This window comes from Lissotriton vulgaris, chromosome 1_1 (assembly GCF_964263255.1).
Source record: "Lissotriton vulgaris chromosome 1_1, aLisVul1.2, whole genome shotgun sequence".
Lineage (NCBI taxonomy): Eukaryota > Metazoa > Chordata > Amphibia > Caudata > Salamandridae > Lissotriton > Lissotriton vulgaris.
In genome coordinates this window covers 1,732,121,702-1,732,137,717 of record NC_141685.1, presented here as the reverse complement: position 1 = coordinate 1,732,137,717, position 16,016 = coordinate 1,732,121,702, and the positions used below count along the sequence as shown (strand labels likewise).

General features: G+C 44.8%; 1 protein-coding gene across 1 annotated transcript in view; it reads left to right on the top strand.

The window, feature by feature from the left end:
• The first annotated feature begins 11,729 nt into the window (after window positions 1–11,729).
• The window catches only part of KRR1 (KRR1 small subunit processome component), a 188,054-nt gene continuing 183,767 nt past the window's right edge, over window positions 11,730–16,016 (top strand). The window contains exon 1 of the mRNA XM_086918997.1: window positions 11,730–11,889. Coding sequence (XP_086775123.1) covers window positions 11,805–11,889 — 85 coding nt within the window. The 5' untranslated portion in view covers window positions 11,730–11,804. The remainder of the gene's footprint in view (window positions 11,890–16,016) is intronic.

Genomic DNA, 16,016 nt, shown 5'->3' with positions numbered 1-16,016 from the left:
GCATGCTACTCTGGGTCAGTGAACTGTGCAAGCTTGTTGGCAGGGCTCGGAGTCCTATAGGTCCTCCAACTTGAAGGAACTGTCTGCTGTGGAGAGGGCCCTCCGGTTCTTCCAGGATCGTCTTCCGGGTTGCAATGTTCTTGTGCAGTCCGAAAACACAGATACTGTGGATTACGACAATCATCAGGGCAGTACTCACAGTCAGTTCTTGAATCTAGTGGCCTGTACGATTGCAGGTTATCCGGAACTTCATTTCCAGGCAATTTCAGCTCAGCACATCTGGGGCTTGGACAATGTGGTGGCGGATGTGCTGAGCCTCAGGTTTCCGTCCCCTCTGACTTTGTGTCTCTCTCCCAGGGAGTTCCGGTTGATTTGCTAGAGGTTTGGGACTCCTGTGATGGATTTGTTTGAATCCAGGACCAGTGCTCTCCCTCCCCTCTTTTTTTTGTGGATTCCGGAACAGGGAGCGTGAGGGGTGTAGGCCTAGTCTCTCACATGGCCCCCCTGGTTCCTATATGCCTTCCCTCCATTTCCTCTCATCCATGTATTTCTGCTGTGGTGGCTGTGTTACCTCACTGGCCCAGGAGGTCTTGGTTCTCGTCTTTTCTGAGTCTGATGTTGGGTCCTCCTTGAATCTTGCTGCGCTGCCCGTCTACCCTACAGCCTTCCATCCCTCCTCTGCTGGTCCCTTTCACCTTAGCAGTCTGGAGGTTGAACGGCTGTCTTTTGGGGGCCGGGTTTACCTGACCACATTATCACTATAATGCAAGCCTCCCGAAGGAGGTATATGTTGTCTTCTTATTCTAAGCATTAGGCTTCTTTTGACTTCTGGTGTTCTGGACTTGGCCTGTCTTCTATTTCTTGTCCTGTCTCTGCTATTCTGCAGTTTGTTTTGGACAGGTTCCACAAGCGTTATGCGCTGTCTACCCTGTAGGGCCAATGGGGAGAGAATGTGGTCCGTCAGCTAGACTGCTGACTTTGGTGCTGGAAACCAGGGTTTGAGCCTCAGTGTCACGTCCACATCCTGCAATTCTGAGCAAATCACTTAATTTCCCCGTGCCTGAATGTGTAAATAATCAGTGCTCATGTAAAGCGCTCCAATACCTTTGGGTCGAGTTTGCGCTATATAAAATATGCAACAAAAAAAATAAAAATGGGCTGCGATTGAAGCTTTTCGTGATCCAGTTTCCTTGTCCTCTTCAATTTGGCTGTTGGTGTCTTGTTTGTTCCAGAGTTTTTCTCTCTTCTCTTCTGTTGTTTGTCCTTCTGTGCCTCCGTGGGATCTTTCTCTGGTCCTACGGGCGTTCCAGTCCTCTCCTTTTGAGCCTTTGTTGTCTGTTGATCTTAAACCCTTGACTTTTAAGGTGGCCTTTCTGGTGGCCATTACCTCAACTCAGAGGGTGGGTGAGCTCACAGCATTCCGTTGTTCCTCTCCCTTTTTGAGGTTTGTGGACAATGCTGTGATCCTTGGTTTAGATCCTGGTTTTCTGCCTAAAGTACGTTTTAGGTTTCATACTTCTCAGGTATTGGTCTTGCCATCTTTATATCCTTCTCCTTCTTCTCTTGCTGAGCAGTTGTTGCACACTCTTAATGATACCATTAATTCAATGGGGTTAACCCAATAAGTCAAAGGACCTGGGTATCAATTAGTATAAAACAACAGTGGTCCTCAATATATCTACAAGCATCAATGAATGTATCACTCATTATTCATATATTAAGAAGATTAATCCACAACAGAAAACAGGAGATATAATTCTTTTCAAAGCCAGAATTCCATATCAATGTGTTGTACCCAACATCTATTAATCCAAAAGACAACCAATCTTCTTGGTCAGTAAATGTATCTCAAATTTATTTTCAACATTCACAAAAACAAATTGATAATGAAAAAGAAGAAACTGCAGGATGCAGTGAGAATGAAAGGGGTGCTCAAGTGAATTGAAAAGGAAAAGAGAAACTCAAAGGGCAAAGTCCAAATTTTATATACAAAAATTACAATTCTTCTAGTTGAACAAAACACAGAGGCCTACCCACACACATTTTATATACATTGATGGGTTATACAGGGAAGGGGGAGGGAACATAGAAAATAAGGTGTAGGCCTCAAAACATGGGGGTAAAAAACAGTCGACGTTTTGACCCTGACGCAATAAGGTGAAGTTTAATGCCTCTGCTGCAGGTCTTCTTTAGGACTGGATGGGGAGGGAAGAGGGTGTCAAGCAACAGAAGGGACCTACAAGGTAATTTAAAATAATTTAAAATAACTCAATTAGCCCCTGTAATTAGAAGAATCTAATTAAAATAGGTCAATGGTTGAGTACTTTACCAAGGATAATGAAAGGAAGGTCGCGTCCCAACAATAAATGAGTGAGGGCAACCTAAAGGACACAAAAGGAAAAAACTGGCTGAGTGCCCTTCTCCACATGGCAGAATGATACATTCCCTGTCCATCCCTCTAGACAGGTCACTAAATGAGCACTCACCCGTCAATGGTGTGCCCAGTGTTCATTTATTAATTTGGTCAATATGAGTATTCCATTTAAAAGGGGAAACAAATTCCAATATTACTCTAAACATGAAAAGAAATGGGAAGATGGACTGAGTACACGTTATCTCCAAAAACCAGCGGGTAAGTGCAAAGTAAGTAGGGACTAAACACACATTGTCTCAAAAGACAGCCAAAAGCAGCGAGTAAGTGCAAAGTATTGCTGAAGTTCAGAAACTTCACTTACCCAAGCTATTATCCAAAACTGGAGCGGAGTCAAAAGGAGGCGGTACTGTGTTATAAGCCCCAACGTCCTGTCATAAAAGAATGGAGATGTGAAAACAATAAGGAGGACCCCACTCTACATAGTAGAGGACGGTGGGGAAAATGTCATAAAAGAAAGAACAAACGTCCGGGTTCGTGGGACAGGATGTTGTCTTTTGGTGTGGAACCAGTGGGTGTCACTTTTGTAAACGGGGGTGTTTTTTACCCTGGGGAAGGCAAACTATGTACACACTTATTTCAACATGTTCAATCAATATTGAGAAAAGTTCTACTGTATAAACAGATTTTTGTTTAAATTAATTTTTAGGTAAAGTTGCACGTACGTGGGTTTAGAAAAACAGGTCTAGGTCAGTGACAATGTCATGGGCTATTAATTCAAATATATGTAATCTAACTAGTACATTCACTTATTAAGTGCACACATATATGGGAAACTCTTAGATTAAAAGCATATCAATAACAACGTTTGGTCACAGTATTTAAATTTTATTACACATTGCACAATGTAAAAACACATTAAAAACATTTGTCCATAAATATGATCATCACAGTGTTAAAAAATCAAAGAATCAAAAGGTCGACGCGGCGTTTCGGCTTTTTTCTAGTATGCCTTCATCAGGACTGATTCTAGACAATTAAAATCATAAAACACAAAGTTACCAAACGAGTAAAATACATACAATACATTTTTTGCGTGAGCACTCTTCCATCCTAACCCCCTTGATTTAGAATAATCAGTTTTTTCTACTTTACATACATATTGTCAGTGCATTCCATTAAGGGTAAAAAACACCCCCGTTTACAAAAGTGACACCCACTGGTTCCACACCAAAAGACAACATCCTGTCCCACGAACCCGGACGTTTGTTCTTTCTTTTATGATAAAAGAATGGAGCCCTCATGAGAAATGCGTGTGCCTTTAATAATCCGTAAGCAAAATAAATTAATCTAACTGGCTCCGTTTATGTAATTACCTTTTGAGATGATGTGACCGTTCTAATATGGATTAACGGGACCGCAATTGAATCAGACGGCCACGGGAGAAACAGCCTCTTGTGTGGGTAGGCCTCTGTGTTTTGTTCAACTAGAAGAATTGTAATTTTTGTATATAAAATTTGGACTTTGCCCTTTGAGTTTCCCTTTTCCTTTTCAATTCACTTGAGCACCCCTTTCATTCTCACTGCATCCTGCAGTTTCTTCTTTTTCATTATCAATTTGTTTTTACGAATGTTGAGATACATTTACTGACCAAGAAGATTGGTTGTCTTTTGGATTAATAGATTTTGGGTACGACACATTGATATGGAATTCTGGCTTTAAAAAGAATTATATCTCCTGTTTTCTTAATTAATCTCCTTAATATATGAATAATGAGTGATATATTCATTGATGCTTGAAGATATATCGAGGACCACTGTTGTTTTATATCACTCTTAATGATAAGCATACTTTGACCATATATGTGGACCAGTCAGTGGCTTTTCTATCCTCGGACAGTCTGTTTGTGATGTTTGGGCTGGCTGGTCATGGGAAGGTTTTACCCTTGGTCATTGGATGAAGTCTGTTATTTATTTGGCTTATCAGGGTCTGGTTTGCCTTGTCCTTCAGGAGTGCAGGCCCGTTTCAAGAGGGGTGTCTCAGCTTCCTGGGCTGTTTTTCATGGGGTGTTGCTGGATTAGATTTGGGACTTGGGCTTCTGATTCTACCTTTGTTAAGCCTTACCAGGTGAATTGCACCCTGAATGACCATGTGACGTTTGGTTTGGATGTGTTGCATGCAGTGGAGCCTGTTGCTCCCCTTGAACCTGTTCTGCTATTAAACATTTCACAATGATGCGCTTCACCCCTGTGTGCTGTCTGTTTTGTTTCTTCTGGTGTTTCCAAAGGCCTTCAAGTGTTTGGTTACTTTGGTATACCTCATTTCTTATGACTGGGTCGAGGAAGATGGACATAGAGGTATTGCTCTGGTTACTTACCAGTAATCCTCATTAGTATTAATCCTACTCGTCCTCGACCGGCTCATGCTTCCCACCCACCGTCCCTGGTTAAAGCCTTTGCTGTGCTTGGTACGTCAGGAAGTGCTTTCTGCTGGCTATGATGTTACAACCCCTGGCAGGAGGGTGGGTAGAGCCTAAAAGAGTTTCCTGTTTTGTTTCATGTCAGTGAAATATTACCTCATTTGTTATGGCTGGGTCGAGGACGAGTAGAACTAAACGGAACGAGGAAATACGCTAAGTAATCAGAGCAATATCCTGCTAAAAGAGAGTGTGGAGAGAGAGGGAACAGAACAGGCAAATTCTCAAAAGCCTATACAGTCCAACCTGGCAGCCTAACCTAATCTCCTTGACTAATAGTGGGAGACAGAAAGACGAGCTCGGGAACTCCAAGTGTGTGTGTGTATACTTGTAAAGCGCACTATCACCTGACAGGCATCCTGGCGCTGTATACCGCTGTGGAACCCTTCCTGGCTTTCCCTGTGAGATGCCCCCTACTGGGCACCCCCAAGGTGAAGCCAGGCATCCCAGCGCTTTCGGGCCGTTGTGGAGATTAAGCTAGCTATTGCCCAGAGTTGCAGAGTGGGACCCATGATTAGAGTAGGCACTGAGGCGAGAATTATTGAGTCCGTGGACATTGAGCCCAAGACCCTGCCGCGTCGGGAATTGAACCCTGGTCCCGGGTCAGACCTCTGCATCAGGGTCTGCTGCTTCGAACCAGTGAGCCCACTTCTCCACAAGTGCTAGGATTCTTCTTTTGAACCCAGAAGGAGACGAGGAGGATGTCCTCTCTTTAAGTGCTTTAAAGCTACACCATCTCTTCCGCTGCACGAAAGACAGAGATACCAGGCCAGGGCTCCAAGTCCCAGGATAACTCCTGGGAGTTATTATTGCTCCCTTATAGATATGGGAGTATTCACATTAATGATAAAGTAGCCTTAAAAGCCATCTCAGTTAATAAAAACATGGCCAATAATGAAGCAGGTCAACTCCAACTTGTACCAACAATATGTTAGAATTGATTTTTGCCATTAATGACATACGTAGATGCTATCTCAGAGCCCATTCAAGCACCATGGCAGGTCTCCTCTCTCCAAAATGGCTGCCAGTCCATCGCAACATTGGCATCAGTGACCTAAGCAGGGAGTGAAGCGCTTGTCAAATAAGGCTCCCCAGAAAGCTCTCCTTCCCACCTGCGGTACGCTGAACCTAACTTGGAAGGTATATTGAAAATGTGTGCTTTCTGTGGAGGCTCCTACTGCTTCGTCTATTGGCTTGCCTGAACTGAAAATGTCAGCCGTTTCAGAGTAAATCTGTACAGTTTGAAAGGGCTGGCATGAACTATACCTGCTTTTCTGTGTATATTGGGCAGCTCATCTGCCAATATATTTCCTACCTACGGTAAGGAGTCTGTCACTCTGTATGGTTTGAAATGTCTGACATTGTTGTACTGAATCCTCGCAGGGCTCTGCCTGACCCAATATTGATGTAGACACATGAGGCGACGTGATCTGGGCTCCTGTCCTATACAGACCTACTCGTCCATGCTTGTTTGGCTTGCTGGATCCTGCCGGTTCTCTACCCGTTCCAACTGGTAGCCACAACAATCTAGCACAAATATCTACTTTCTACTGCTTTGTACTAGGTGCTGCGCAATAACTTTACACTGGAACTTTGAACTTTTCCAATCTCAGCCCTACCTCAGACGTGCCATCAGACTTTAGGCGATGTGGTTTATATTCCTAGCATTTACTCTCTCCAAAACTGGCATCTACTCAGCGCTGCCTTAGCAGCCTTCCCCCTGCAAAAACCATGGCAGACAAAGAGCCTAAACCAAACAATAAGCAGTCCAAACCTGTTCCTTCCACCTCTTCACTCACCACTATTATCCTGGGGCGAGCTGGAGAACGTAGGGGACAGCACTTTCCAGTAACACCAGGACCGGTGCCTCTCGATGGATCTTTGACGATGCCCCCTCGGCAGATACCATAACTGCTTTGTACTTTGAAACCTTGGCTGATGCCCGGTGGAGCTGTCCTATGTAGCTATTGAGGAGTTTGGCTCTGGTTCACCCCCTCGGCCGTCACCTACCCAGCCGGACATCTGACATTGTTTTCCTCGTCCACCCGTTGTGTTCCCTTCCCTCCCCGCATCTCATGTTTCTATTTTCTCCTATGTCTTTACTTGAAGTCTGTAATTGATGTAATTATGCTTCCCAGCTCCCTGTTTCCATACTCCTCCCCCATTCCTTTATTCCTCTATTGGAGACTTGCTCCTTTGCGCATGACTATGCAACTGTAACGAATGTAACCATGAAAACCTGTTTTTCTTGTTATCCCTGACCAATGAGAACTGAGCAACATGACTGATGCCCGGTGGAGCAGCTATACAGCAATAGAGGAGATCGGCCCTGGTTTTCCCCCTCGGCCGTCACCTACCCAGCTGGACATTGGGCACAGTTCTCCCCGTCTCCCCTCCGTGTCTCCTTCCTACCCCTCCCTTGGACAAATTACTGTAACATAATGTTTTGCCTATGTTTTACTATGCTCTGGGAACTGATATAATTTGTAACTTGTAACGCAACGATCCTCATGTAAAGCGCTCTGATACCTATGGGTCGAGCCAGCGCTATATAAAACCTTATCTGCCAAGGTTTCAGATTGCTATGTGTGACAGTTTCATAATTTCTGTGTAATTATGTTCTGACATTTCAACGACTATGTGTGACACTTTCTTGCAAGCAAAATCAAGCAATTGAAAAAAGTGCAATTTACCACCCTTTAATAGTGACCCTCAAGTTTCCAGTATCACTCTCTTACATGCTTTTGTTTTGTTTTATTGCGCTACTCTTACCATTATAGGGTGGCAGAGCACTTTACATCACACAGAAACAATGAATCCCAAGTGTATAAATCAGTGTATAGCAAATGTTACCTAAGAGGTGTAGGAAAGGAGTCATAGGGCATTCATACTGGATATAGTTTGAGTGCTTGATTGTAAGAAGTGCAAACTCAGAATTTAAAATGTACCATTGTGTCGGTGGATTGTCTTAACTAATAAGAATTGATTTCTACTCAAATGAACCATTTTTGCAGTATTAGGAAAATGAAAAACTATGAGAGAAATCAACTCTAACCTATACCTTTGAGTTTCCACACAGCTCTCTGATGAGGGTTAATAGTTCACTGTTCAATATTAAGATTTTCATTTATAAATTGCAACTAATAAATGGATCTCTCTGACAAAAGCAGTAACCCACTAAACTATTTACATTATATGCATTTCTGTGATGTGCATGGTGCACGTGCTTTGCAGCAGGCATATTAACCCTCTGCACTACTTTGTAAGTCAAAACTTCCAGTAGAGAAAACTCAATCAATCCCCAGCAGATCCGTTGGTCACCATAGTTCTCTTGAAATTTTGTATTGTTGCCTAAAACTTCCTGGGTGCAGGAAACCTGTCTGGTGCCATTGGAATGTGGCAGACACATCGGCGGGCATGGGTATTAGGTGACACAAGGTCACTAAGGCCAGTAAATGTGCAAAAGAAGGTGGGTACATTACCTCCGATCCGGGAGAAGGCCTGGGCGGCCTGTGGGGAAGAGTCTGCAATACCATGTGGAAACTGGTCATGTCAAAAGGAGCATTCGGGTGAGCATAGAACAGCTGTGCACACCGATCATGTGTGACAACGTCAGTGCGTAAACTTGTCTTTACCAAACATTGCTCCATTTGTGTAATTTGGACTGGGAGCAGGTTTGTTTAAATGACTCGACCCTGTGCACTGTAGTGCATTTGTGGCTGCACTGAACCCCTTTGGATCTGTACCCCAGTGAGGGAGTCTGCATCTTGAGTTTTCAGGTCAATGCTGTTTCCCCTACTACCGAGTCTAACACTGCCGAGTTCCCCTCCCATCTATTCAAAGAATGCCCTACTGGCCAATGCCCCATCCTTCTACCAATGCCAGTGCTCCTTGGATCCCATCTGAAGTCAGAGAGGCTAAGGGTGACTTCCGTATGGGAGTTTACTGTTGGGTCTCACACCTTCGATACCCTCCATTTTCCTTTCACTTAACTGCTGCTCTCCACACACACTTCTAATCTTAGTGACAGTTTTTCATGCTGCTCAGCATCTCTATGTTGGGTGAATCCGCCCCTCTCTTTATAGTGCTCTACGTAAATGCTGTGTCATTTTAAAGTAAGCCACATGGATTCCACGTTCAGTAGTGACAGAGGCATGCTCACGTTCTTCCACGCGGAATCGAAATTAAAATGAAATACATTTTATCAACAACACTGCAGCTAAATTTCTGTTGTGGGAGGTCACGGGGGGGAGGGTTAGTGGTTGGGATCGGGATTGGTGGGGTGGTTTAAGAGATATGGGGCCAGATGTAGGTAAATCTTATTTACCGACTCTAAAATACTGAATTTTACCGATTCAGTATTTTAGATTCGGTAAATAAGATGTAGGTAATTATGCAGTAATTTTTACCGAATCAGAATGATTCGGTAATTACCGAATCGGTATTTACCGATTCAGTAATTGCCATTGATTCCTATGGGCCAATTACCGAATCGGTAAATACCGATTCGGTAAAATTACCGAATTGTCAAGGGGGACAGGGTGTCACTTTGACACCCTGTTGCACCCCTGATTCTGGCTTGTGTGCCATGTGACACACAGGTGTACATGCACAGATGTGCATGTACACAGGAATTCGTTTTTTACCACCAAATAGTATTTGGTGGTAAATAATGAATTCTTAAGGGCCTGTGGCACTGTTTTAAGTGCCACCTACATCTTGATTTACAGAATCGGTAAATTTACTGATTCTGTAAATTTACCGAATCGGTAAATTTACCGATCCTGTAAAATTTAGGCCCCCTACATGTCAAACACCAAATGCCGGTCGGTAACGGCCGAAATCGGCCGTCACCGACCGGTATTTGGTGTCCTACATGTGGCCCATGGTCTTCCAACTGTCTGATTTCACAGACATTATACCATGGACACAAGAAGACTGACTCTATGCAAACTTTGGGAGATGTAAGGTTCCACCGTATGAATATATTGTAATGGGTTGACGATTATGGGGGGACTGTAATCCTATTGCTATGCCTCGACTTTCTTTCATTATGCAATCAAAACAATAAAAATTGTTTTAAAAAAACCACACTGCAGCTAAATCTGGAATTAAGAACGCTCTGCCTGCACAAAGAACTTAATTATATGTCTGAGGCACAGCCAAATGGAGTTCAAAACCGAGGACCCCACATAAGAATGTCCTACTTTCTTTCTTCCCTAATCAGTAAATAGGAGATCACGTCTAAGTAACCCAATGATGTGAGTCGGACAGGGGGTATTCTTCGAGCATCAGACAGACGCCCACCCACCCCTTCTCCACTTAATAAACCATATTGTGCCCCATTACTTCAGCTCAACCAGGCTCATGGCCTCTTCACCAAATGAAGCACTAAAGCCAGGGTCCTCCTACCAGAGAATTTTATGAATGTTAGGTAGGTCCGCGCGGTCAGGTTTCCATCAAGTCTGCTGGAAGATGGACAGTGCCCTGCTTCAGAGTGCCGGCGGCCATGAGACAGTCCAGTCGCATGCTGCACTAGAGGAGTCCCGCTTCTGCCTAGTTTCTCCTCCTCCGGACGTGACGGCACTCTACCGCACATGCGGATTAATCCGACCCCCATGGTGTGCCACAGTGATTGACAGCAGATCGACTGCTGAGAGGGCAGCCCCCCCCCCATAATTGGAGTAGCGTGAGTGTTTGTGATGAGTCTGTGTTGAGCCGCGCGCCACGCCGGCGCCGCAGCCAATTGCGGCATTCATTATTTCTAGGCAACACAGCAGGCAGCTGCCGGGCAGAGTGCAGATATACATTGTAGCGCTCTCAGCCACTCCGCAGAGCTGAGAGCAGATCGGTTTAACTCTTTAGGAACTGAGCCCAGGCAGCAGCACGTCTGTCGGAGCAGCTGAGAGCCTGTGCAGAGGCGCCGCTGTTGGCACGTGTTGAGGGTAGCAAAAGGCGTGACAATGCATTTCATTGCAGAACACCGCACTGCAATGCGTGAGTGTCACGGCTGATGCGTGATACTTGGCAGGACTGTAAAACTCTTCAAATAAATAAATAAATAAATAAACTAAGGTTAACAAAGATACACAAACGAACTTTGAAGAGATTTCACATTACCCTAAGGGCTTCACAGAGATAAATGAGGGCCTTAGAAGAGAGATAACAACATTAAAAGGTATGGTGCACAACCCGTGGCAAAAAATTAAATGCAGCGATGCATCAAAGGGCTCTATTACTCTGGGTTGCATTCACGCTCTGCACCCACTTCCAGATTTCATTACTATTTTATCTAATTCCCTTATAATAATAACCCACTGTTTGAAACACAAAGACGCTATGTAACAGTCCATTATATCATCCCAAATCAAAGGGACGATACACACGCGTTATGAGAATACATATTATGCGGAGAGGGATGAGAGTGTACATTTAGCCCAAAACCTACACTCTAAGCAAGAGAGATAAACAACATGCAACTAAACAAGTCCAGTTAAAGGGTTGCCAGAATTATGAACAAACGAGACCATTACCCTACGGAAGATGCACACACTAGATCTGACCCTAATATTGACAGTGATAATATTTGAGCAATGTAGTTAAGTCAAAATTCTTTTAACAGATAGGATTGTTATGCAGATGTCTTCGTGGTGCTTGATTTGATTTAAATGTAACCCTCCACGCGTGGTGCTTGATTTGATTTAAATGTAACCCTCCACGCCCGACATTGCCCCAGGTTTTAATTGTGAAATCACAAAGAGAAAGTCTAAACCCGTAAACATTGTAACCTTCATTTTGATCTGGTTGCGCGTGAGCTCATTGCCTGACCTCAACATGTCCGCCTATTGCAGGATGTAGCACCTCCTATACTTGTAAGAAACTGGCTACACAAATCCCACAGACCAGTGCGCATGTGCGTGGGGTCAGAGGTTACACTAGTTTCTTTTTGCAAGCAGCATGGCGGCCTCCGTGGATCCCGAGAGTGCGAACGGCGAAGGCAAGAGGAAGAGAAAACAAGGAAAGAAGCAGGAGAATGCACCAGGTACCGACATAATACTGCAAGGGTCCCCGCCTAGATTGACTTTCCCGCAGGCATTGTGTCATAATGCCTTATTTGGTGCAGCGCATAAAAACGTGCAGAATTGGAATCTTAGTGGCCAGCACACTTTTATGAAATATCTGTAAACAAAATCGTCTTCGCGAAATACCATAGGGTCATATGTTATGCTTATGAGTCACAGCTAGTACTATAGGTATTTTAGTTAACAAATGCGTGATTCTCATCTCGCACAGTGTTTTATTTATTTATTTATGCGATTTTATATAGCGCGGACTTTACCCGAAGGTGTCGGAGCGCTTCACAATAGGAACAGCAATGATACATGAGGAGAAAAGTTACAAGTGAACAAATTACAAAAGCAAACGTTAAGTTACATGAATCAAAAGTGACAATAGTGAGCAACCAAAATACATGAGGTAGCAATCGGTACATTACAGGAGGAAAAAGGGATATGTGTGCAGGTTACAAAAGCGTACAAAGTACAAGTAGAGGTATAATACTGCAATAAATGGCAGACACTCCAGCACAAGAACAAAAGTTACGTAGGCAATGGTGGCCTTTGTGCAAGTATCTAAAGCAAACAAAAAGTGAGAAGTAGCATACAGTGTGATACAAGAGAAAAGTGACGTGTGCAAGTTACAAAAGGGTACCATACACAGGTACAAGGATAATACTGCAATAAATGGTAAACACTCAAACTGCCAGAACACACTGGGAAGGCACTTCAATAGTCGAGGACAATAGTATTTTCAATAATGTGAGGTCTTCCTTCAGATGATAGAGAGGGCGTGAATTAGATTTGGAGGTGTCTTTGGAGGAGGAGAACTTTGAGGTCCATTTTGAAGGCCTGGGAGGAGGAGGTGGTCCGGAGCTGAGGCCGAAGGGAGTTCGATTCTCACTGCGCTGCCTGAAAAGGATTGGGCCATCGATCTTTCCTTCTTGAAAGTGGGGGGTTCAAGCAGTAGATTTTCCGCATTACGAGATGGTCTAGAGCCTCCAGACTGTTTCAGTTTATTCGACAGGTATAGAGGAGAGGAGGAGTGCAAGGCTTTGTGGGTGATACAGGCAGTCTTGTAGATCGCTCTAGCCTCGATTGGAAGCCAGCGAAGGGTGGATAACAACGGTGTGATGTGTTCGCTTCTTTTTGCCCCACAAATGAAACAGGATGCTGAGTGGAGGACAGATTTAAGGGGGGACAGGTGGGATTTGGGGAGGCCAGTAAGAAGAGAATTGCAGTAGTCCAGTCTGGAGAGGACCAGCGATTGCACCTTGTTCAGGGAAGAAGCAACAAATTCCCCAAAGAAGGCGCAGTTGGTATCGTGCAGATTTTGCAATGGAGTTGGTGTGGGGGATTAGATTGAGTTTGTTGTCGAGTATGACACCAAGGGATTTTGCGCTTTCGACAATGATGGGTTTATTGTTAAGCAGATTCATCTGATCCATCCATGATTGAACCGGGGGAGGAGGAAGTGAGGAAGAGAGGAGGAGGAATTCAGTTTTTGAGGGATTCAGAATCAGATGATGAGTTGACATCCAGTTTTGAATGGAGTCTAGAGTCGAGCTTAGGATGGCGAGATCATGAGTGGAGGCAACCTTGAGGTAGATTTGAGTGTCATCTGCGTAGAGATAATATGTGGATCCCGGATTTACTTAGATTTCCCAGTGGTTCTAGGTAGAGATTGAACAATGTGGGTGCAAGTATAGAGCCTTGAGGAACACCTTGACCTACCGCCAAAGGAGATGAAAAACTGTTCGCTATTTTGATCATTTGGGATCTATCAGAGAGGAAGGAAGCAAACCATTTAAGCACAGCGCCCTCCATGCCCATTCTCTGGTGCAGAGTGTTGAGGAGAGTCGTGATTCACAGTGTCAAAGGCTGCAGAAAGGTCGAGGAGGATTAGAAGACAGAACCCCCGCCCCCCCGAAGTCGAGTATCCTCAGCGCGTCATCAACCACTTGCAATAGGGCTGTTTCAGTGCTGCAGTTTTGGATGAAGCCGGACTGACAATTGTCAAGAAGATCATTGTCCTTGATATGACGAGAGAGTTGTTTCGCTACACATCTTTCTGTGATCTTCGCAAGAAAGGGTAGGTTAGTGATGGGGCGGAAGTTGTTGAGGTCATTCGCATCAGCAGTGGGTTTTTTAAGCAGAGGGGTGACCTGTCCAGTTTTGAAGGAGACAGGAAGGGAGCTTTGACAGAGGGAGAGGTTGACCAGAGTGGTCCAATAGGAAAGAGAATGGGAATAGAAGGCAATGGCAATGGCACTGGGGATGGGGTCAAGAGAATGGTTGGAGGGCTTTGTTTCAAGGATGCACTTGAGGAGGGCATCTTCAGAGATGGGGTCAAAGTTCTGTCAAAAAGCTAAGGATTTGCACTCCTCTGGAGGGGTAGGATGAGCGACCTGAGCCACAAGGGATTTCACTTTTTCGTCAAAGAATATACCAAAATCCGCTGCTTTCTTTGTGGAATCCTCCAGCTTGGAAGTTGGGGGAGAGCGGTTAGGAACCTTGATGAGATCGAATAGTTATTTGGGCCTATTTTTGGCAGAGTCAAGGAGGGTTCTGAAGTGGGACGCTTTCTCAAGGAAGATGTTCTTGTGGTACTTGGATCTTGCTGAACGAAGCGTGGCCAGATTATCAGTGGAGGGCGCTTGCCTCCATTGTTTCTCCAGGAATCTTAGTTGCTTCCTTTCTTCATAGAGGGATTTGTTGAACCAGGGTGCTGAGGGAGTGGGCCTTCTCTTTTTACTTTGGAGAGGAGCGACGTTATTGATTTCGACTGCAAGGACTGTGAGGCATTGGGAGGTGAGTTCGTCAACATCTAGGTTCGGGTCTAGCCTTGGAAGTGATAATAAAGCTGATTAACAGAGGGAAACAACGTCAATATTTTTAGCATCACGGAACTAGAAGGTAGCCCTCTTAGGTTGGCCAAGAGTTATAGAGTGTGATAGGTTAAGAGAGAATGGGATGAGGAGGTGGTCAGACCAGTCTACATGAATAGGGGTAGTGATAGATAGCATGTCTGCTTTAGAAATTACAAGGTCCAGGATTGAGCCCTTAGAGTGTGTTGACTCTGTGCAGTGTTGGGTAGGATCGTTAGAGAGGAAGGTGGCCAGCGAGTTCGCAGAAGAGTCTTGCGGTGAGCCCCAGTGGAGATTGAAGTCACCCACAAAGGTCTGATTGTCACTTTGTGAGTATTGGTCGCTGATGAAGTCAGTGAGTTCCTCCATAAACGAAGGGCCGCTACCCGGCGGACGGTAAATGACATGGAATCTGATGGGTGAGCGGTGGTGCAATTGTAGCTCAAGAGAAAGGCATTCAAAAGTGCGGAAGAAGCTGAAAGGAGAAGCCTTCAGTTGAAGGGAGTTCCTAAAGATGACTGCAACACCTCCCCCAACGCTGTCCGTTCTGTCATTCCTAAGTAAAGAATAGCCTGTGGGTAATAGGAGATCAAAGATAGAGTGAGAGGTATCGTTGAACCAGGTCTCTGTCAGAAAGAGCATGTCTATATTGTGAAAGGTGATGGTATCGGAGATTTCAAGTTTGTGTTTTACTGCAGATCTGCAGTTGTGGAGCAGACAGCGTAGCTCTGTCAAGACTGTTTTGATGACGGGGGCACTTGGGCTCTGAAAGGTGATCTGGATATTGTGTTTATACGGGGTTGCTCGGGAGGGTTTAGGTGGATGCTTGGTTCTGACAGAGGAGATGGTCGGAATAGTGTAGATAGTAGGGTTACTGGGAGGTGCAGGTTGCAGAAGGGAGGCATTCAAAGGCTTGTGTGAGTTGACGAAGTTTGTAGATGACAGGTTCAGCTTGGCTATAGTGGGGAGAGGGGGGAGGTGCATCTTGTGGGATGGTGAGGGTTTTCCAAAGGAGTAGAGGTGTATGGAAAGGTGGAAATCTTTGCGCTTAAAAGTGAAATGGCAGTTACAAGCTGGGAGATGGAGGTGATCAGAGAGTCTAGCTTATTTTCCAGACAGAGTAAGGCGGTGCACGGATGGTTGGGAGGCTGGATGGAAACAGGTCGGGGTGGAAACGGTGGTGGAAGGCAGGGAGAGGTGGGGGTACAGGAGGGGAGTTGGGGTATAGGGTTTAAAAGTGGGGAAAG